Genomic DNA, 19,967 nt, shown 5'->3' on the forward strand with positions numbered 1-19,967 from the left:
ACAGTGACAGCGCCCCCTTGAGTCCCAGAATGGTGGTGCTTAACCTCTGATGAACCCGGAAGGTGACCCTCCTGATGTGCATGCGTGACAGTGGGCTTGACATTTTTATAAGACCTCACTTCAGAGTGAGTGGACGTGACAGAAAGTGAAGCACCGGCCTTTCTGATATGGCAGCTCGAGGTGATTTGAACTGGATCAGTCACACGCTGTGCATAGCTTGAGATTAATGAGGCTACACAGACGTTTGGAAAGAGACGCCTGCCATGACACAAGCTCTCTGTCAAAAGCATTACAGGCTGAGAAGTGAATTAAGTCAGCGGATTAAGTCCTGCCTGCGTGGCCCGTTACCAATGGATTTCCCAAAATTTCAATTGCACAAGGCTTGCTTACAAGAGAATTAGCACATTTGCTCTTGCATGATCTCCGCATGCCTCCCTCTTTTGCAAGAAGGTGACAATCCAATTTTTCTGGCAGTCATCTTAGAAGCAGATTGGTGGCATCTTTGTGACTTTGTTCAGGTGCAGTTTTAATGAAAGATGGCAGGTCGGTGTCCTAATGTCACCACCTCCGTGGGCCAATTGAACTGGGTCACTGTCTGTGTGGAGTCTGCATGCTCTCCTTGTGTCTCTAATGGGTTTCCTACCACATCCCAAAGACAGGCATGCTGGGTGGTGACACTTTTACCTGGCCAGGATGTCAGATCAAAGGAGAGGCAGGCTGGGTTTCGTTGTAAAGCTATCTCACATATTTAGCCCAATAGCTGGAGGCAGCAGCAGTCTGCAAAGACCCCTGGGAGATGTAGTTATGTAGAAGCCTGGTATTCTGTGGGCTTAGATAAGACTTGGAAGGGCCTCAGAACAGAAGTGGCAGCCTCCAGGGTCCAGACTTTTTAGAGCTGCCCTGTTCTCGGTCACACTGGGAGAAAGAGGAGGCTGGAGTGTTGATGAAGGAAGATCAGGAGGTAGAGGATGAAACAATGTGGTTGTTTATGTTGCCCACAGGGTGCCAGTTGTAGCTGAGGAGAGTTAGGAAAGCCCAGAGTGGCACAGGCTTTGGTCATTGTGTTGCCTTCGATTCTTTAGACCCTCTCCACCTATCCAAGCCTCCCTTGTATACTTGAATTTCATAATAAACACTCGTCACGTTACTCCTCCGGAAGGGACTGCTCAAGAGTGCCTCCCTCTGGCCACACATAGAACAAGTAACACTGAGTGGATGTGTTTCTTTGATGGGCTGGCTGGTCATTCCTTTCTTGCACCAGCTACTTACTATCAAGATGTGCTTGGGTCTGTGTGAGCCAGTAATGCATAAAGAAGATTTGGGAAACAGAATTGTGCTTATATGTGATAAATAAAATGTGAAATATAAAAAAGTGCTAACTACAATCAGGAAATACAAAGTAAAGTCCTAGGAACCCTAACCTTAGTATAGCACCTTGAGAGTTCATGCAATGCTAGGGAGATTTTCAGTTGATTTTGTATTGTTATAAGACCTACGTCGGAATTTATGATTGTATATTCAAAAAATGTGACCTCACATTCCATAATCTTAACAGAACACAGAAACAGGCATTGTGTGCTGCTGCTGGTACTGCTGAGTCGATTATCTGGCTGTCTGCTGGGCGGGGATAAGCAGGATTATAGGGTCTTTATTTGTACCTTGTACCTGGACCTTGAGTCCAGTGAAATTATTAACTTCCTGTGCTAATCAGCCTCAGACTATCTGTATGATACAGTCCCTTTCATATTTACCTATCTATTGGACTATAATTTAGTTCCATTCATATCCATCTATCTTTCTCTGTATTTATTATATACTGACTTTCATATCAATCTATTTAACTGTAATATAGCACCGTTCATGTTTATCTACATATCAATTGCTAACTTGGCTGTAGTGTGTGTGTTTACCCTGCAGTGGACTGGCATCCTTTTCAGGTGGTGTTCCTGCCTTGCACCCTTGCCTTGCTAGGACAGGTGGGATAGGAAAATGGAAAGAAAAAACAATAATATAGTTTCTTTCTTTCTCTCTTTCTCACTTCAATTCACCCATATGTATCTGTCAGTCTCTTACAGAGACACCTTTTAACGCTATATCATGTCTTTTATATTTATTTATAATAGAGCACATTTACTGTTCCTAAATTACATAGTGCCTTTTCATATCTGTCTATCCTTATACAACACCATTTGATACTGTATATATTATATGATGTCTTCCCTATCTATTAGTTGTCATCTATATAATGTGAAGGACAGCCGGGTCCCATGCCCGGCAGGGACGCCCCTGCTGCATCGGTTCCGGGGGAGCCACCATGGGCAGCTCAGTACCTCCCCCGGGACGCTTGGTGGCAGCCTCCCTGGTGGACGATGATTCCCCAACCTGGCGCAAGGCTCCATGGGAGATGGAGTCCTCTACAGCCTGGTTGGGGGCTTGGATGGCCGCCAGGGGGAGCTGCATGGACTTTCCAGCCCAGCTGGTCGACTCGTCAGCCCCACCCGGAAGGTCAATTAGGGCCAGGTAATCAAGAACCTGGAACGCTTCCGGGTGGGGTATAAAAAAGGCCATCCACCACCACTCGAGAGAGCCAGAGTCGGGAGGAGGAGGACTAAGCCTGAGGAGGAGGAGGAGGAGGAGTGGTGGTGGTGGTGGTGGTGGTGGTGGTGGTGGTGGTAAAGGGAGAAGAGAGTATTAATTCTGAGTGTATTTGGGACTGTGTTGGGCCTGTGGGACATGGGGAAGGCGTGCCCCACGGCTGAAGAAGAATAAAAACTGTTTTATTTAAGTACGTGCCTCTGCCTGAGTCTGTGCGGGGTCGGGCGCTATATAGCGCCTTTTATAATATATTATATAACACCTTTTACCATTACCCATATACCTGTATTATACAGGGTATAGTAAGTTTGAGATCTATCTCTTTATTTTTTTAATGTCTCTTTTATATCTTTCTGTTATACAGTGCCTTTCACATCTGTCTGTCAAGTATATAGCACCTTTCACATCCATCAATGTTTCTATTTATCTCAGAATTTACAGAAGTGCACAAAGCAGGCTCTTTTATCGATGAATGAGTGCCCAGGTGCGGCCACTTTAGCACGGCCAGTCCATCTGACCTGCACGTCTTTGGACTTTTCTCTTGGAAGAAGCCCACAGGGACATGAGGAGAACATGCAAACTCAATGCAGGGTTCACTTGGAGCTTGAACCCTAGCTTCCTTGCTGCAAGACTGCAGTCCCGCCTCTGCATCACTGTGCCACCTCAATACACAATACCTTAAAAATAACTTGATTACCAAAGTCAATTTATATTGTGCAACATCATAGGACACTTTACTGTAGACAGAGTGACACCTTCAGACCTTCACTGCAGAGCTGATTTTACCAAGATGCCCTTCTCTGACTGGAAGGCTGACATCTTGCTTGCAGTTTTGAGTTTTGGGGCTCGTTCCAGTGCTTGCGTTACTCACATACTTTTGGGTTTATTTTTAGGAACATGTCTTCTATGCAAATAGCAGTTTGTCCTAAATAAATTGGTTCCCTCTGACAGCTGGCTTTATAGAGTAGTTTGTCCTGGGAGAATCAGCATTATTAGCATTATAAATATCAAAAACATGTAGTCTACGCAGCTGTCTCATGGGGGAGATGCAGAAGGAAGAGACGAGTATGTGTGTGTGTGTGTGTGAGTTCACCGTCTGCTCTGCCAATATTGTTACAATATGTGGGTATGTGCATGAGTGTGTCCTGTACCCCATTCGGGACTGGTCCCTGCCTTGTGCTGCTGTGATAGGCTCCAGCTCCCAGTCCTTCAGTGGTAAAAGTAGGAGTGCATTACTAAACATGTCCAGAACTGGTTTCTGCCTTGAACCCTGTGCTACCATTATGGGCTCCAGCTTCAAGTACTTCAATGGGTCATGCAGGAACACAGTACTTTGCAGTAAGGAGATTATGGGTTCTCCTCCTGGGTCCTCTCTGTGTGGGGAGCACTTTGAGTAGTGAGAAGCGCTATATGAATGTAAAGAATTATTATTATTATTATTATTAGTAGTAGTAGTAGTAGTAGTAAGCATGCTGGCCTAGCACCACATTCAGGATTGGTTCCTGCTTTGTATATTGTGCTGCCGTGATTTGCCCCAGCTTCCATTCCTTCAGATAGTCAACTGCATTCAGATGCACATGATTGGCTGGCCTTGTGCCCTATTTGGAACAGGCTCCTGCTTTGAACCCCGTGCTGCTGGGATAGGTTCCAGTTTCCATTCCTGTAGATGGACAAGTACGTTAGTCGGAGCCGGTCAATCCATAAGGCAACGCAGGGGGCGCAAATTCTGAAATTTAATGGGCGAGACCTACGGAACCCCTCACCCCCGTTCCCTCCAGGGCCACGCTATGGACACCTAGGGTCACCGTTTTAGTAAATGGGGCACGTGCTCCATACACAGAGGGAATCATTCCCCCCCAACCCCCATCTCCCAGTCCTCGTAGTCCAATAATACTAAAAGCGCGCAGTGGTCACCGACGGGAGCCGTTTATGTAACTAGAGGGGCGCGCGCTCGGGACCCTAAGGGGGAACCACCCCCTCCATCCCATCGACCAGCACTGGCATTGGTAAGCATGTGATGGGCTGGCCTGGCACTCCGTCTCGTTGGGAGGGGCACGGGATTTAAGTCACTCTTAACCGACAAATCAGAGTAGACAGTTAATGGATGGATGGGTATAGAAAATCGATAGAAGAAAAATGCTAAGCAGCCCGATTCCACGAATTGTGACAGCTATACTGCAATGCTACTATTTGGAAGGTTTTTTTTTCAATCTGTTTATCGCCTCATACGCTGAATTTCGGCTTAAAGCACCAATGATCTCACTTATATATCGTTCTGCAAAATGGACACAGTCCCGCCGCAGCTGGATTATACGCACATGAATTGAATCGAGAGCCCAGCGCTGATTTCATAGCGCTGCGCAGTGCACTCTGGGGATTGTAGTTATGAACTATTTATAAATCCACAAAGGGTTTCGTTTTCGAGCGCCTAGAGTTTTTTGTTTTGTTTTACACTTTTTCCGAAATTCAGACAGCGCATCTGCGGATTGACCCCCACCCATCTGCATCGCGCGTGGACGGGGTTTGCGCGTGCAATACATTTCCCAGAAAGCAGCGCGGCACCCGAAGTCTCCGCCTGTGTGGTGCAGGTTGAGTTGACAGGCTACAGATGCCCCGAAGGAAAAAGCTTTCAGCGTAACGTGTGGAAGTTCAGTTTGGCGGTTGCGAATAATGAACGAAATAAAGACGCAGTGATAGAATGGCTGTTGAAGGTAGGTCCTATCTCTACGGGATCGTACGTTGCTGGGGGAAGAAAAAAAACCACCTGGAACAAGTAGCCGATGATTGGTCAGGGTTTTCCAGTCTGTGTGTCACAGATACTCGCTGATGTATGAAATTGTGCGATGCTTACTGAAATGAATGAGGGCATACTGTAAAATATTAATCGGTGGAATGCGCAGCACGCTTAAGATTTCGCGGAGGCTAACGGTTTGCGATTGATGAAACGCAGTCAGGCTGCTGTCACACTCGTACTGTTCACTTTATTGGTGTACCTGCTGGGCGTTCGTGTTGTTGGCAATGGCTGAGGCGTCCCCTTGAATACAAGGAAGTGTACGCGAACACCAATGAGTGAGTGATCGATTGGGGGTGACGGCTTTACTTTTTGCGGCCCCCCGGCCTGGCGTAGACCATCCCGTTTGAAGTATTGTGACAAATCCGTGAAAAAGAAGAAGACAACCTTCCGAGGGATGCTGGGGCACAACCTTAAATTCAGGGAGTTTCTCTGGATTCAGAATCAATCCCGAGGTAGGCTTCACCTTCCCTTCAAGTACAAAGTCATTAAAAGTGTGATTTGAAGCCAACAAGCATATCAAAAATTTATAACAATTTAGAGAAGCTTCGTTTTAATGGCCGGAAAAGCGCAGTAGTCCCGCTGCCAGGGCAATGTTTGTTTGCCAAAGTTGCGTAATGTGTCGAGTAAGCATTATCCGTTAAGGTCTACCGATCTGATTGAGGAAAAAGTAATCAAGAAATGAATGTGATGGGTTGCGCATGAGAAATGGCAAGTTCCCCTAACAAAGAGTGGAACTTCAAACTTCTAAATACTGCGCCATTAACCGAATGCTTCTTTATTGTTGAAATGTAGAAGTGTGTTTACCCGGACTACTGCTTTGTAATGTCTCTAAGTTGCAATTCATGGCTAAAAGATTACATTCTTTAATTTGAGTATTTCAAACTGAACATGTGCACTTTTTTTTTTCTTCCAGAGAGCTGTTAAAGAAATTTATCTAAAAATAAAAACAAAAAAAAAATTACAATTTATGAAATGTTGGGACTTGAATATGTTTTGATTTTTCATCAGGGCAGCATGGTGGCTCAGTGGTTAGTGCCATCCTGGGTTTGGATCCCGAGTCTGGTTGTTGTCGCTGTGGAGATGTAATAGGTAACACCTGCTTATCCAAGATTGAAGGTTTTAAGTTATTTGTGTCATCCACATTTGTACGATTACAATGGCATGCAGTGCCACAATCATGTGGCAGAAGCACAAATAATAAAATCCTATGGATCCAGGTCAGGGTCATCAGTTCATGTTCACATCAAACACCAGAATGGGGATCAAATGTGATCTCAGTGGCATGATTATTGGTGCCATTCAGGCTGGTTTGAGTATTTTTGTAACTGCTGATCTCCTCAGATTTTCACACACAACTGTCTTTAAAGTTTACTCAGCATGATGCTAAAAACAAAACACACACAAAACAATCCAGTGAGTGCCAGTTCTGTGGACGGAGATACCTTGTTGATGACAGAAGGCAAGGGGAGAATGGCCAGACTGGGCTGAGCTGAAGGAAAGGCTGCGGTAACTCAGATGATCACAACTGTGATGAGCAGAAAAGCCTCTCAGAGTGGACAACACATTGAACATTGAGGTGGATGGGCTACAACAGTAGAAGACCACGCCGGGTCCCAGTCCTGTCAGCCAAGAATTCAGTTTGTTTATCTAAGCAATTGGTTTAGGCCTCCTGACCTTTCTGTATAGGAGGGGTTTCCAGCCGTGAGATTTGTATCAAGGTAACTGAAGCCCACTCGTTTTAAGAAACGGAATAGTGCAATTTATTGATAAATGCAAGAATTATAGAAATAGTATAACTGAATTTGTATTGACTTAGATATATTGTATTAATAAATTGATAAATAATAAAAGTATTTATGAAAGGTACTGTATAATACATGGATATATAGATGAATTCTATAAGACTGATAAATAGTGGGAACTATATGATAGACTGAAAAATAGATAGATTACATAAATAAGATTAAAAAGTAAGTTTATATGTAAAAGGTACTATATAATGATTGACAGAGCTAGATAGACTAAACTTTATTTATCCCCAAGTGGACTTTAGGCGATAGAAGATGGGACACAAGACAGATGAGACAGACAAACATCTAACACGGAAAAGTCCGGCTGTCTAATGACAATTTAGAGTTCTAATTTATCTTGGCACAGGTGAACAGTTTTACAATGGCTGGTTTTTAAGGAGGATGTCCGATGCTGTGTGGAAGTAATTGTTGTTTCTCCGGGTTCAAGTGGAGGACTCTTCTTCTGTTGGAGTGCCCTCTCGGCGTTTGGCATGGTGCTGCCTTCCTCAGCTTGCTTTTAGGGTCTTTGCAACTTCATAGAGAAGAGCGTTAACTCTTTCTGACACAAGGGTGTAGTTTCCCTTCTTGAAGTAATGGCTGCTCCTCTATCTTCTCAGGCAGGGCTCAGTATGGAGCCTGGTTTGACAGAGTGGATCGTTGAGGTAGTTCAGGGTCTCCAGCTCCAAGACCTCATGGAGAGGAGCATCCAGACCAAAGAACATTTGTGAGCTTTAAGCTGCGCAGAGTGTGGGTGGTTTCTCATCCCAACGAGGACGGATTGTCAGATTTCTGCTCCCTCTATAGAGACAGAGGAGATGCTCATTTTGAAGGAAAGTGTAACCTTTGGTGGTTGGATCAAGGTCCCTACCAGTTAGGGAACCAGTGCTGGCCTGTGGGCACCTTGTTTTGTCCATCATATCTTGCCAGAGTTAATTTCTGGCTTGAAGTCTAAAATGAATGTCCATTTTGGGTCCTTTTTGCCTGCAGGAGGCTCTGCGGAGGTGTCAGCCCAACTCTGATTTGCTAACAGAAAAAGTACAGAGTTGACCAAAGCGTTGATAAAGCCACTGTTCGGCCATTCACTCTGGAATGCAGGTGGCTTCCTGTGTCCCCATTAAATCTGCTGTCTTAACAGGCCTTGTGTGCCACTAAAAGCCTAACCAAATAGGCAATGCCCTCTTTGTCCTACTGTGTAAATCCACAGAAATTCTTACTGCATCCCAACGACTTAACCTGTACTGTAAATATGTAGCTGGAGAAAAAAGGTTGAATAGAAGTGACAGGCCATGTTGAACTCCGCAAAACCGGTTTAAACTCAAAGTTTAACTTTGACCCCATGCAAAACTTTTCCACATATTTAGTACTTGTGCTTTATGATCTACTGCACTGGGGTTTTTATGTCAAACTCCACAGGCTTGTAGTGTTTTACAGTGCTAGTACCTGGGCCACGTTTTGTTCTGTTTGGGACAGACAGACACACGGTCATCAGACTGAAAAAGGTCCAAGAGTGTAAATGCGTTGAAAGCTCACAACTGAAATTTGGACCCCATGCAATACTTTCTCTGTATGCTCATCATACTCCAACAAAATGTAAATTGTAAAATAATGTATTAAAATATCCATATTCACATATACCAATTCAATTAAACTTTTTATCTTCTAGCCTTTTAGTAAAAATATAGAATCTTTTTAAGTTTTGTAAGTTAAAAATGAAAGCTGGTGTAAGAAATACGGGTGAGATAAAGTCCAAACGACTGTAGACACGATTAGATGTTTGTAAACTCCCCTTTCCAATATCGAGGTAAGGATTAATTTCAAACACAATCTGAACTCTGAAAGTACTTTAATTCCTGTTGCTGTGGTCTGTAAACAAAATGAAATATATACACTAAGTTACGTTACGTACAAGTACACATTTTAAATACTCTGTGTAAGTTTAACAAACATTTGAACCTCTTTATATCAAATTATCTATGATAAACTTACTTTTCCACAAGGATGCACAGCATTAATGGCTCAAGTAATAGGGTTAAAGGACAAACTATTCTCACAATGTGCAGCAAGTAAACAAAGGAATGAAAGACGTGCAAAGCCTGAACTTTCACCCGGAAATATGTAAGAAAAGTTCTACGAGTGTTTCTATATTCTGGTCGCAATTCAATCTAACAAAGGACTTTCTGACAGTAAGTAGTATTTAATAAATAATATAGAAAAGTCACAGCCTTTAAACCAGGGTTGTCCAACTCAGGTCCTGGTGGACCGTGGTGGCTGCCGGTTTTCATTCTAACCCTTTTCCTAATCAGTTTTCACTGCTAATTAACTCCTTTTCTCTTCATTTTAGTAGCCCTGTTTAAGGATTCACTCCACTGAATTGATTTGTTCCTTCATTAAACAGAAATGAGACGTGAAACGAGACAACAGATGACCGGCTAAACTGGAACGTCAAACTCCAGCCAATTTCACTCCAAACAGTTTCTTAATGAGAAGGCGATTCTTGCTGTTAATTAAAGCCGTTATTGAATATCAGGACTTGTTGCTGCTCTCGTTCTGCCACAGCAGACTGTTGATTTTCTGTTTTTTTTTTTTCCCTAAGACCACCGTCAAGATGTTTTGGTGACCTGAGTAGACCAACATGACCGAGACCTTCACCTTTCTTTATTTTCAGGTTAGCTGCTCATATGGTGGCTTGTTTTGTGTCTCATTAAGGAAACAGAAACAACTCAGGGGTCCATCCATCCATTTTCCAACCCGCTGAATCCGAACACAGGGTCACGGGGGTCTGCTGGAGCCAATCCCAGCCAACACAGGGCACAAGGCAGGAAACAATCCTGGGCAGGATGCCAACCCACCGCAGAACTCAGTGGTCCGAGTCACGTCAATTAAAAAGAAGACAAAACAAGTTAATCAACAGCAAAAACGGCTCACTAATTAAGGAGATGGTTAGAATGAAAACCTGTAGCCACTGCAGCCCACCAAACTTTACCAGGTTAGAGTGATAAAAAGTAGCCTGAAGTTTCACAACGGCAGTGATGAAGTGTCTTGTGTCTCGTATGTTGAGTGTTTTCGATGGACGTAGTAAAGACACGAGTCTAATTACAGACAGTGAAGTCAGAGTCAGTGCTACGAGAAATCGACGAGTCGGAGTCCCAGGTTTTGTGTAGCGACTCCAGAGCCCTGATTGTAACTGAGCTTTCTGTGAAATGATTCTTTTGTCTTATAAAGAACCTGCGTTTGCCCTTATATCTATCTGGGTGTTGAAGGTAAACCCCCCTCCACAAACAGTGGGTGGGCATTTCTGGAAGTGTTTATTGAGGTGATTTGCGACTCTTGTTGTTCTTTTAAGAGGCCCACGCCAGTGGTTCCTGATGTCAGTCCTGAGGACCCCCTTGCAGCTGCAGGTTTTTGTTCCACCCAACTTCTGTTTTTAATTGGACTTCTAGCCTAATTAAGAAGGATCACATTGGCCAGTTTCTGTGATTTTGAGTTCAATGTAGATATTTTAAAAACTAATTTTTTATTTAGACCAAACAATTTATGAATGTTACATAGGAATAATTTTTTTTAATTTATGTATGTTTAGTTTTTTTACACTTGATTTGTGAGATTTGTATCATAATCATGATTTTCATTCTGCTTTTCCCAGTGTTCTGCTTGTTTAACTCATTATTTACTAACTACATGTGTCACACGTCTAAGACAGGTTGAAATCTAAGTAATCAACGTGGACCTCGGCGTTAATATTTGCAGCAAACCATGCAATGCACACGTCTGTTATATGCCATTTGGTACAGGTTTCATAAAAGCAGTGTTAACATTTATGATGTACCATTTGTTGGAATTACAAATGCAATGCATATGCCTCTGTTGTATGGGATTTGCAAAAGCTGTGTTAATATTTGTGATGCACCCATCTGTTGGAATGACAAATGCAGTCCATATGTCTCTTAGGTTATTTGGTATGGGATTCATAAAGGCAGTGCTAATGGTTGAAATACACACTTTTCGACAGATAGATAGAACTCTATTTGTCTCTTGGGGGAATTTTGGCTTTTTACAGAATCTCTCTCTCTCTCTCAAATTGTATCTGTATATAAATATGTATATAAATAGCTGTGCTACCTGTCTAAGACAAATTGAAATCGAAGTAATCAATGTAGACTGCGCTGTCAATATTTGCAGTGCACTATACAATGCATTTATCTCTGGTATGTGCCATTTGATATGGGATCCGTAAAAGGAGTGTTACTATTTGTGTTGTGCCATTTGTTGGAATGGCAAATGTAATCCATATGTTTCTGTTCTATACCGTTTGGTATGGGATTCATAACAACAGTGCTAATGTTTATGGTGCACCATCTGTTGGAATGACAAATGCAGTGTAGTTTATTACTAAAAATGTTTGCGATGCGTCATCTTTTGATATGACAGAGATGCATCAACCGGACAGACGCCGATCCTTTTATTAAAGTGGGGTTGATGCTGATGTAGTTGCAGTTGTTGTTTGTCTGGGTGTCTGCTCTGCTTGTTGTTCTCATTATTAGGTTACTATTAAGGGTGGAAACCACACAGAAATGAACAATTGAATAGGGAAATAACAAAAGAGAGTTAAGTGTTAAAGCTATAGCAAAAATGCAGATATTTGTAGTTGTTCTATAAATGTATAAATCACACGTCCACTGTTGCCCTTTTCTGAATAAGAAAAGACAAAAACAGGGCGGCCAAACAATAACTTTATTAATTAAAATGACACACTGATTGTGAGGCTAGATGAGATACAAACGTGCAGCCACAGGGGGTCCCCAGGATTGAGTTTGAGAACCCCAGGCCTTTGCCATTTCGACGCTGTGAAGCACAGCACTCTGTTGAACAAATCCACTGGGGTGACTTTTCTAAAATCAGCAGGCTTGTGATATCCGCCAACATGGCTAACTGGCCCCAGTTTTGTCCTGAGCGAGTGATTTTGTGCTTGAGTCATTGTGACCAGAGCCAGACGTCCCAATCATTGATACCAAAAAACGGAGATACCTGCTGAAGACTTGAGGTCAAATCCCAGTGGCATCTCCTCCCCTCAGGAGCCTTTGCTGCATGTCAGGGGTTTTCAGGTTCCTTCCTGTGGCCTGCAGGTTTTCGTTCCAAATGACTTCTGCTTTTCATTTTGCTCCTTCCTTAATTAATCAAGCTGCTGTTTTCCTGTTTCTGTGTGTTGCTCAATGTAGAAAATTTCAATCCAGGTTATCTAAATATTTATTAGAATGACGCTGTGTGTTTATAGTGTTTATTTTCATAGTCTTGATGGTCTTCTAAGATTTTCATCATCCTGCTTTTCATTTCGCTTTTTTCTGAGAGCTCTGGTTATTTAAGCTGTTATGTGCTAATGAGCTCACTAGTGGGGCCTTTTAGCATTCAGTGGCTTTTGCCGCCATGTCTGCTCTGTTTGTCGTCAGTTGTCATCATTACAATACAATACAATACTATTACAGTTTTTTTTTAATTTTTTTGTCCCATTTGCACAAGAATTCAGACCTTTTCCTCGGTACTTTTGCCAGTCATTGAATCCCTGAAGTCTTCTTGGCTCATATGTGACGAGCATCACACAATCGGATTTGGGGATTTTCCGTCATTCTTCTCTGCAGATCCTTGGAGGGAGACCATCGGTGAACAGTTATTGTCAGATCTGTCCCAAGACGTTTGATTTAGTTCAAGTCTCGGCTCCTCTTGGGCCACTCAAGGACTTTGTCACAGTTGTCCCTAAGCCACTTCTGTGTTGTCTTTGCTCTGTGAACCTTCAGGCCAGTCTGCGGTCCAGAGCACTCTTGAGGGAGAGCTGAACAAAGCAAAGCACAGAGAGTCTGCTCAAACCTGTCTGGTCGCCCAGTACCTGATGTTGCCACCACTGAACGTGTGATATTGTGTAGGTGATGAGCGGCGCCTGCTTTCCTCCAGACATGACGCTTGTCTTGGTTTCATCAGACCAGAGAATCTTGTTTCTCACAGTCTGAGAGTCCTTTAGATTTACTCTTTTTGCAAACCCCTTCCATACATCCATTTACTGAGAAGAGGCTCCTGTCTGGCCACTCTTGTCATAAAACCCAAATCTGTGGAGAGTTGCAGTGGTGATTGTTCTTCTGGAAGTTTCTCCCATTTCCACACAGGTTCTCTGGAGTTCAGTCAAAGTGACCACTGGGTTCTTGGTCACCCCTCGTACCAGTGCACTTCTCACATGACTGCTCTAGGAAGAGTTGTGATTGTTTCTGACATCTTCTAGTTATGAATTAAGAAGGCCCACTGTGCTCTTGGGGACCTTCAATGCTGTAGCCTTCCCCAGGTCTGAGCCACGCCACAGTGCCACCCCTACACTCCGTAGGCAATTCCTTTGACCTTATGGCTGGGTTTTTGTTCCACTGTGGGACCCTCGCAGGGGTGTCGAACTCCGGGCCTGGACGGCCGCAGTGGCTACAGGTTTTCATTCTAACCCTTTTCCTAATCAGTGAGTAGTTTTCACTGCTAATTAACTCCTTTTCCCTTCATTTCAATAGCCCTGTTTTTAAGGATTCAGTCCTCCTGAATTGATTTGTTTCTTCATTAAATGGCAGCCAAACAGAAATGAGACGTGAAACGAGCCAACAGATGACCAGCTAAACTGGGATTTCAAACTCCAACCAATTTCACTCCAACCAGTCTCTTAATGAGAAGCTGATTCTTGCTGTTAATTAAGCCCGTTATATAATTCAATGGCTTGTTGTTGCTCTCATTCTGCCACAGCAGACATTTCCAAATCTGTTGATTTTTCTGTTTTTTCTGTCATATGGTGGCTTGTTTGATGTCTCATCATTGTTTGGCTACCAATTAAAGAAAAAGAGACAATTAAGGGGCCTGAGTCAAGTTAATTAAAACTAAAGCAAAAGAAGTTAATTAGCAGTAAAAACGGCTTACTAATGAAGAAGATGGTTAGAATAAAAACATGCAGCCACTGCTTCCCTCGAGGACCGGAGTTCAACACCTGTGCTATATAGAGAGATGTCTGTGTCTGTCAACCACATGGTAACTTGCAGGAGGGCGCCAGGACTGGGATTGCTGTATAAGATATCAACATATAGAAAAGTCTAGTGGGCTCAATCAGTGGGCTTGCAGCCTTTTTTAATGTCTCATATCGGCACCATTTTCATCGGGAGTGAGGGTTTCATCTTTTGGTTATCAAATTCACATTGTGACAAACGGATAGACGCAGAGGCATGAAAGGGAAGGCTGACGCATCCCACTGAAGACTAAAAGGATATCCATTTTTTTGCTGTTTTTTTTGTAGTTAATATGGCTTACATGTTAAGCGACACTTGAACTGCTTTTCCGTTTGTGCTTCCTTCTTGATGTCCATTAACTGAGTTAGCATTTCTTGTCTGCTGTGGAATTTGATCTGGCTAGAAAGTGAAAGGAGAAAAGCAGCCAGATAAGTAAGCTGAGGTCAGTCGGTGAGGATGGGCAGATGCACTGTTGTCATGATACTCAGGTTTTCTGTATTTGTCATGATGAGTGGCTTCAGAGCTTTAGACAAAATTTAAGATTGGATAAAGTTAACCAGATTGAGTCACTCCACCCAAAAAATCATATATTTTATACATTACGCAACCCATGTACTTTGTAACAATGAAACATAACAAATTTACAGATGTAATAGGAGCCACTAGTGACCAGCATTGGATATCCTCAAACGTTATCAAAAAGTCCATAAAATACATCTCACGTTACTCGTGTTGAATAATTCAGATGTATGCTCTGTGACCACACGGGGTGCCCCTGAGCCCCAAACCTCAGACACAATAGAACTCCACACAGTCTGGGTTAATAAGAAAGTCATTTATTATAAATGGGTCATCAAATGTGCAATAAAAGACCAGTCAGCCTTCGTTCAGACAAGGGTCTCTGTCTCTTCTCTCCTTCTGCCCCTCTGAGTGTCACCCACTGCCTCCCAACTCTGATTGCCTGATGTGAGGTGATAGGCTTCTCTTCAAGCTGGACCCAGGAATGTTCAGGTGCCACACTGTGTCTTCCAGGAAACACTTCCAGGCCACATAGAAAGTAGAGATGGCCCCCCCCAAGACAGCGCCCTCTACCCACACCCACAGACCCCAACAGGATTACACTTCCAGATTCCAACTTCTAAGCTCTTCTGCGGGTCTCCCAAGTGGACTGCCACACAAGGACCATTGCCACTTACTGTACAGGGGATGGAAATGCTCCCAGCTTCTGCTGGTCCAAGCAACATACAAGTCCAGCTGGGCACAAAGGTATTTCGTCATCCAGCCAGCCAACCCCCCTCATCTTCTGTTCTGACCTCCTGGCTGGGTATGAAACTGTCCCCCTTCCAGCTGGGATGCCTGTCCTCCTCCTACAGCTCACAACCTGCAGAACACATGTATTGCATCCTCCTTTGTGTCCTTCGTAAAGAGTAGGGTGTATCCTGCTGTCCAGGCTAATCTGCCCACTATGGCCTTGTCATTCTGGCCGCCTAGTCATCCCCTGTCTGTAATTGGCTATCTCTTTCTCACCACTCCACCACCTAATAGCTAATGTGAGGTGAGCATACTGGAGCAAAAATGGTTGCTGTCACCTCATCCAGGTGGATGCTGCACATTGGTTGTGGTTGATGTGGCCCCTGACTGTCTATGTGAAGCACTTGGACTAGTGAGAAAGGTCTACATGAATGTTGTCTCTTGTTCTCCTTCTTCTTCTTCTATGACAAGAAAAGACTCATAGGAGATGAACAAGGAGGAAACCTCTGTTGTCTAACAGTAACATGAGTGAAATAATGTCAAAAGTAGAATTCTGTGGATGACACAGAGCCCACTATGTAAGACCATTAGAGCTACAGTGAAACATTTTAGTGCTGGACCATCGGCCATCATTGAAGGAGCCCATGAATTGTTCACTGGACCAGAATATTCTTAAGGAGACAGCTGACTCCACCCACATCAGTCCCCGCCCCATCCTACTACTTCATGCAGGAGACTCCGCCCCATCTCGTCTTGCAGCCAGGGGATGATTTCTGAGTCCAGGAGGGGTCTTGACATCCAGCTGCCCCATCCCAGAGCTGGGGGTAGTTGCACTGACCTCCGCTCTGGAGGTCCCGATTCTCAGAAACATTGACGATCACAAGGTCAACACCTTTGGGTTCCCATACTGGATATTTAATTATCCTCCATCACCCTAGGTCTTCTGTCCGTGAAATCACAAAACCGGATGCACTCTTGTTGAAGCCCAGAGTCCCCACTTAATGGACTTAATTTAAAACCAAGTAGAGCAGAACCCCAGTTATCCGCGTCCTGATTAACCGAAGTTCTGCATTTTTCGACATGAGCCTGAAAGTGTAAAACTCTACTCTTCTTATAATTCATAAAAGCTTAGCCATGAAGACTGTACTGAGCTCATAAATACTGTACCTTTAACTTCATCTGTACGCAGCGTGTGGTCGAGGAGGCGGTGACTGTGGGAATGTGGGTGTGGCTCACTCACCCCTCTCCAGTTGTACCCCTCTCGCCAGCGCTGACTGGGTACTGTTTTGTTCACCTTAGGATTTTTGTGATTATACATTGCTGCAGTTCACTAAGTCTTCATCTTGATTAAAAGACAAAAATGCAAATTGAGGGGCTAAGGGTGGAGCAAAATGCATGTGCAGAAGGAGGGGCTACGGGCAGGGTGAAATGCATTCAAAAGAAAGGTAAGGGTGGAGCCAAATGTAGATGCAGTGGGAGGGGCTATGGGTAGAGCAAAATGCTGTCCAATGTTCAGTGATGTTTTTAAAAATCTCCTCTGACAAAACCATTGGAAGCTGTTTGAGTGTTGTGTCGGGATGTGCTGTCTCTAGAAAATCTTCAATATGGACATTTATCCACTTCCCCATATTTTTTTTCGTATGCTGTCATTCCCAGTCAGTTTTTCTTTCTGAGTTTTATTTGTTTGTTTGTTTTATCAGTATGCAGCAAGTCCTGACTCCCCATATGGAATAACCGCACTGCAAATCGGGACCATCTGCTCATTTAAGTGTTCTTATCAGTTCTCCATGAAATCTTGGCTGATTTTGCTATTTTAACATAAACACTGAAGAAAAACACCAGAAATGTGGATAAAAAGCGATTTATTTATTTGTGTGTGTGTGTGTGTGCATTCAGTTCCTGAGTATAACATTCTGACAGGAGTGGACCCTTCAACTCTGGCAGTCAAGAATTTGTGATACCCCTTAGGGACATTTGTCCATTCACTTCAGTGTGTCCAGCTTCTTATTTTGCGGTTGTTCAAGTCACACACAAGTGAGGATAATTAGAGAACAAAACACACATCGCAAATATAAAGCAGCTGTCACACGACAGAGGAATATCTGTCTGTTTTGAAGACTTATTGTCTTTTTGGGATCAAATTTTTATTACAAGAAGGAAAAAGAGCAATAAAATAAAAAAAAATACATAATCTTCCTCTTTAATCAACATATGTCTGTCTGTCTGTATGTCTGTCACTTTTCATGAGAGAACTACTTAACGGATTTAGATCTGTTTTTTTCAATAATTTGCTTGAACATTCCAGTTGATTTTGCGACTTTTCTCATTGCGCTATGTATCATAGTTTGATTGTTGTACCGATTTATTTACGTGAATCCGAGAAACACGCAGTGGGCCGAGGGGGGCAGGGCCCTCCTCACTCACGCGCCAGCCTTGGGGTGTAACCTAACCTCCGCTTAGCTAGCAAACGAGAGAACTACTTAACAGATTTAGATTGGGTTTTTTTTCTACTATTTGCTTGAACATTCCGGTTGATTTTGCGACTTCTCTCATTGCGTTAAGTAGTTTTACTTGGAGAAGCGATATACTCGCGCTAATCTGAGACAGAGGCTGCAGGCCGAGCGGACGGGGAAGTGTGACGTCAGAAGTGGGGAGTCGGGCAGGGCCCTCCCCACTGTCCTTTTTCACTTCTGCGTGGGCTAGTAGTATACAAATTAAACATCAGATAAAGACCACCCAACCCACATTGCTTTGTGAACAGGAAAAAAAAGGCACTGGACCACAGCCATATGCACGTGTGTAGTACCCCACCACCGGAGCTGTGGCTGACCACTTGTCTATAGTGGCTCCAGGAGACCCTTTAGCTCTTTTGGAGTTTTCTGCATCCCAGATTAAATTTATATATTAAAAAAAAGAGGATTCCAGGGATATGAAAATGAGAATCGGGTGAATCTCAGTGAAACTGCTTTGGTGTCTGTTTGAGAAAAGTCCACACTGTACAGATGAACAAGATCATGGACAATCACACACCCATATATGTATTGCAGAGGAGGCAAAAACAATGACAAAGGTCTAGGGATCCACCCCGTATATTATGGGATCGCTGCAAGGAAACAGGACTCGTACTACTCAGCCGAGTAATCAAAAAAGACTGAGTCACAAAACAGGACTGAATGCAGAGCAGAGGTGGTGGGCTTTTGTAGCTCTGGGGAAGGAAGAGGTGGGTTGTCTGGAGGGAAAAGGCGGAAGTGAGGTCATTAGGGGGCGTGGTCTGGAGCCGAAAGAGGAAGTGGACTAGGTTTGTCTTGTTCCTGTAGGAAGGGAGAAGAAGTATTAGGCATTAGAAGAGGCATCTGGTGGCTCTGAGACTAGGGATCTGCACTGACAATCAGAAAGGTTGCCAGTTCAAATCCCATAAATGCCAAAAGGGACTCTGCTCTGTTGGGCCCTTGAGCAAGGAAGGCCCTTAACCTGCAATTGCTGAGCGCTTTGAGTAGTGAGAAAGCGCTATATAAATGCAAAGAGTTATTATTATTATTAGTATACGTAATTAGCCCCTCATACCGGAGTTACAGCATTAACTAAACCCCCCCCCCCGGCTCCTCCCATATATGAGAGATATAATGTACAGTGCATTCAGAATTGTGTGTTACATTTAATTTTAAAGCCATTTTTGCCCATCAGTCACCACTCAGTGACTCAAAGTGAACACATGATTTTATAATGTTTTTTAAAATCACACACTGAAATCTCTCATTCCCAGAAGTCTTCAGACCCTTTGCTGTGGCCCTCGACATTGGGCTCAGGTGCTGCCTGTTTGCTTTAATTCTCTTTGAGATGTTTCTAGAACTTGATTAGAGTCCACCTGTGGCACACTGAATTGATTGGGCGTTCTTTAGACAGGCACACATATACCTGTGTTTAGAAGGATCCACAATTCACACTCATGTCAGGAGATAAACCAAACCATTAAGTCCAAGGAACTCACTGCAGACCTTCATGATCAAATTGTGGGGAGGTGTAGATTGGGGCAACAGGATCAAAGCATTTCTAAAGCTCTGAGTGTTCCCAGGAACAAAATATCCTCAAAAATTGTGAGGTGGTAGAAGTTTGGACTCTTCCTAGAGTTGGCAATCCATCTGAACTAAGTAACCTGGCAAGATGGTCTGAGAGGTGACCAAGAACACAATCGTCACTCTTAACAAAGCTTCTGAAGTCCTCAGCTAAGTTGGAGAACCTGGCAGGAGGATGACCATCTCAGCGGCACTCTGTCAATCAGACATTGATACTCTTGGGCAAAAGGTACATGATGACATTTAGGTAGAATTTTTAGCATAGTTGGCAGGATTACATAGAACTTTATTTGTCCCCAAAGGGAAATTTGGCTTTTTACAGGACTTTTAAAAGAACTCTGAGCACATGAGGAAGAAGGATCCCTGGCCTGATGAGGAAAAAATTCAACCGTTTGGGCAGAACTCCAAAGCACTTTGTCTGGTGAAGACCGGGCACTGCTCATCACCT

At 43.5% G+C, this 19,967-nt stretch overlaps 1 protein-coding gene across 3 annotated transcripts in view; it reads left to right on the forward strand.

The window, feature by feature from the left end:
- Window positions 1-5,138: 5,138 nt before the first annotated feature.
- Window positions 5,139-19,967, forward strand: part of samd12 (sterile alpha motif domain containing 12) — a 170,341-nt gene continuing 155,512 nt past the window's right edge. Inside the window, exon 1 of one of the 3 annotated variants that reach the window (XM_028817550.2) lies at window positions 5,139-5,306. In XM_028817550.2, coding sequence (XP_028673383.1) covers window positions 5,294-5,306 — 13 coding nt within the window. In that variant the 5' untranslated portion in view covers window positions 5,139-5,293. Of the gene's footprint in view, window positions 5,307-5,582; window positions 5,842-19,967 lie in introns of those variants that run through there. The other 2 variants (XM_051935999.1, XM_051936000.1) reach the window with 2 other exon arrangements.

The sequence above is a fragment of the Erpetoichthys calabaricus genome, chromosome 13, assembly GCF_900747795.2.
Source record: "Erpetoichthys calabaricus chromosome 13, fErpCal1.3, whole genome shotgun sequence".
Taxonomy (NCBI): Eukaryota; Metazoa; Chordata; class Cladistia; order Polypteriformes; family Polypteridae; genus Erpetoichthys; species Erpetoichthys calabaricus.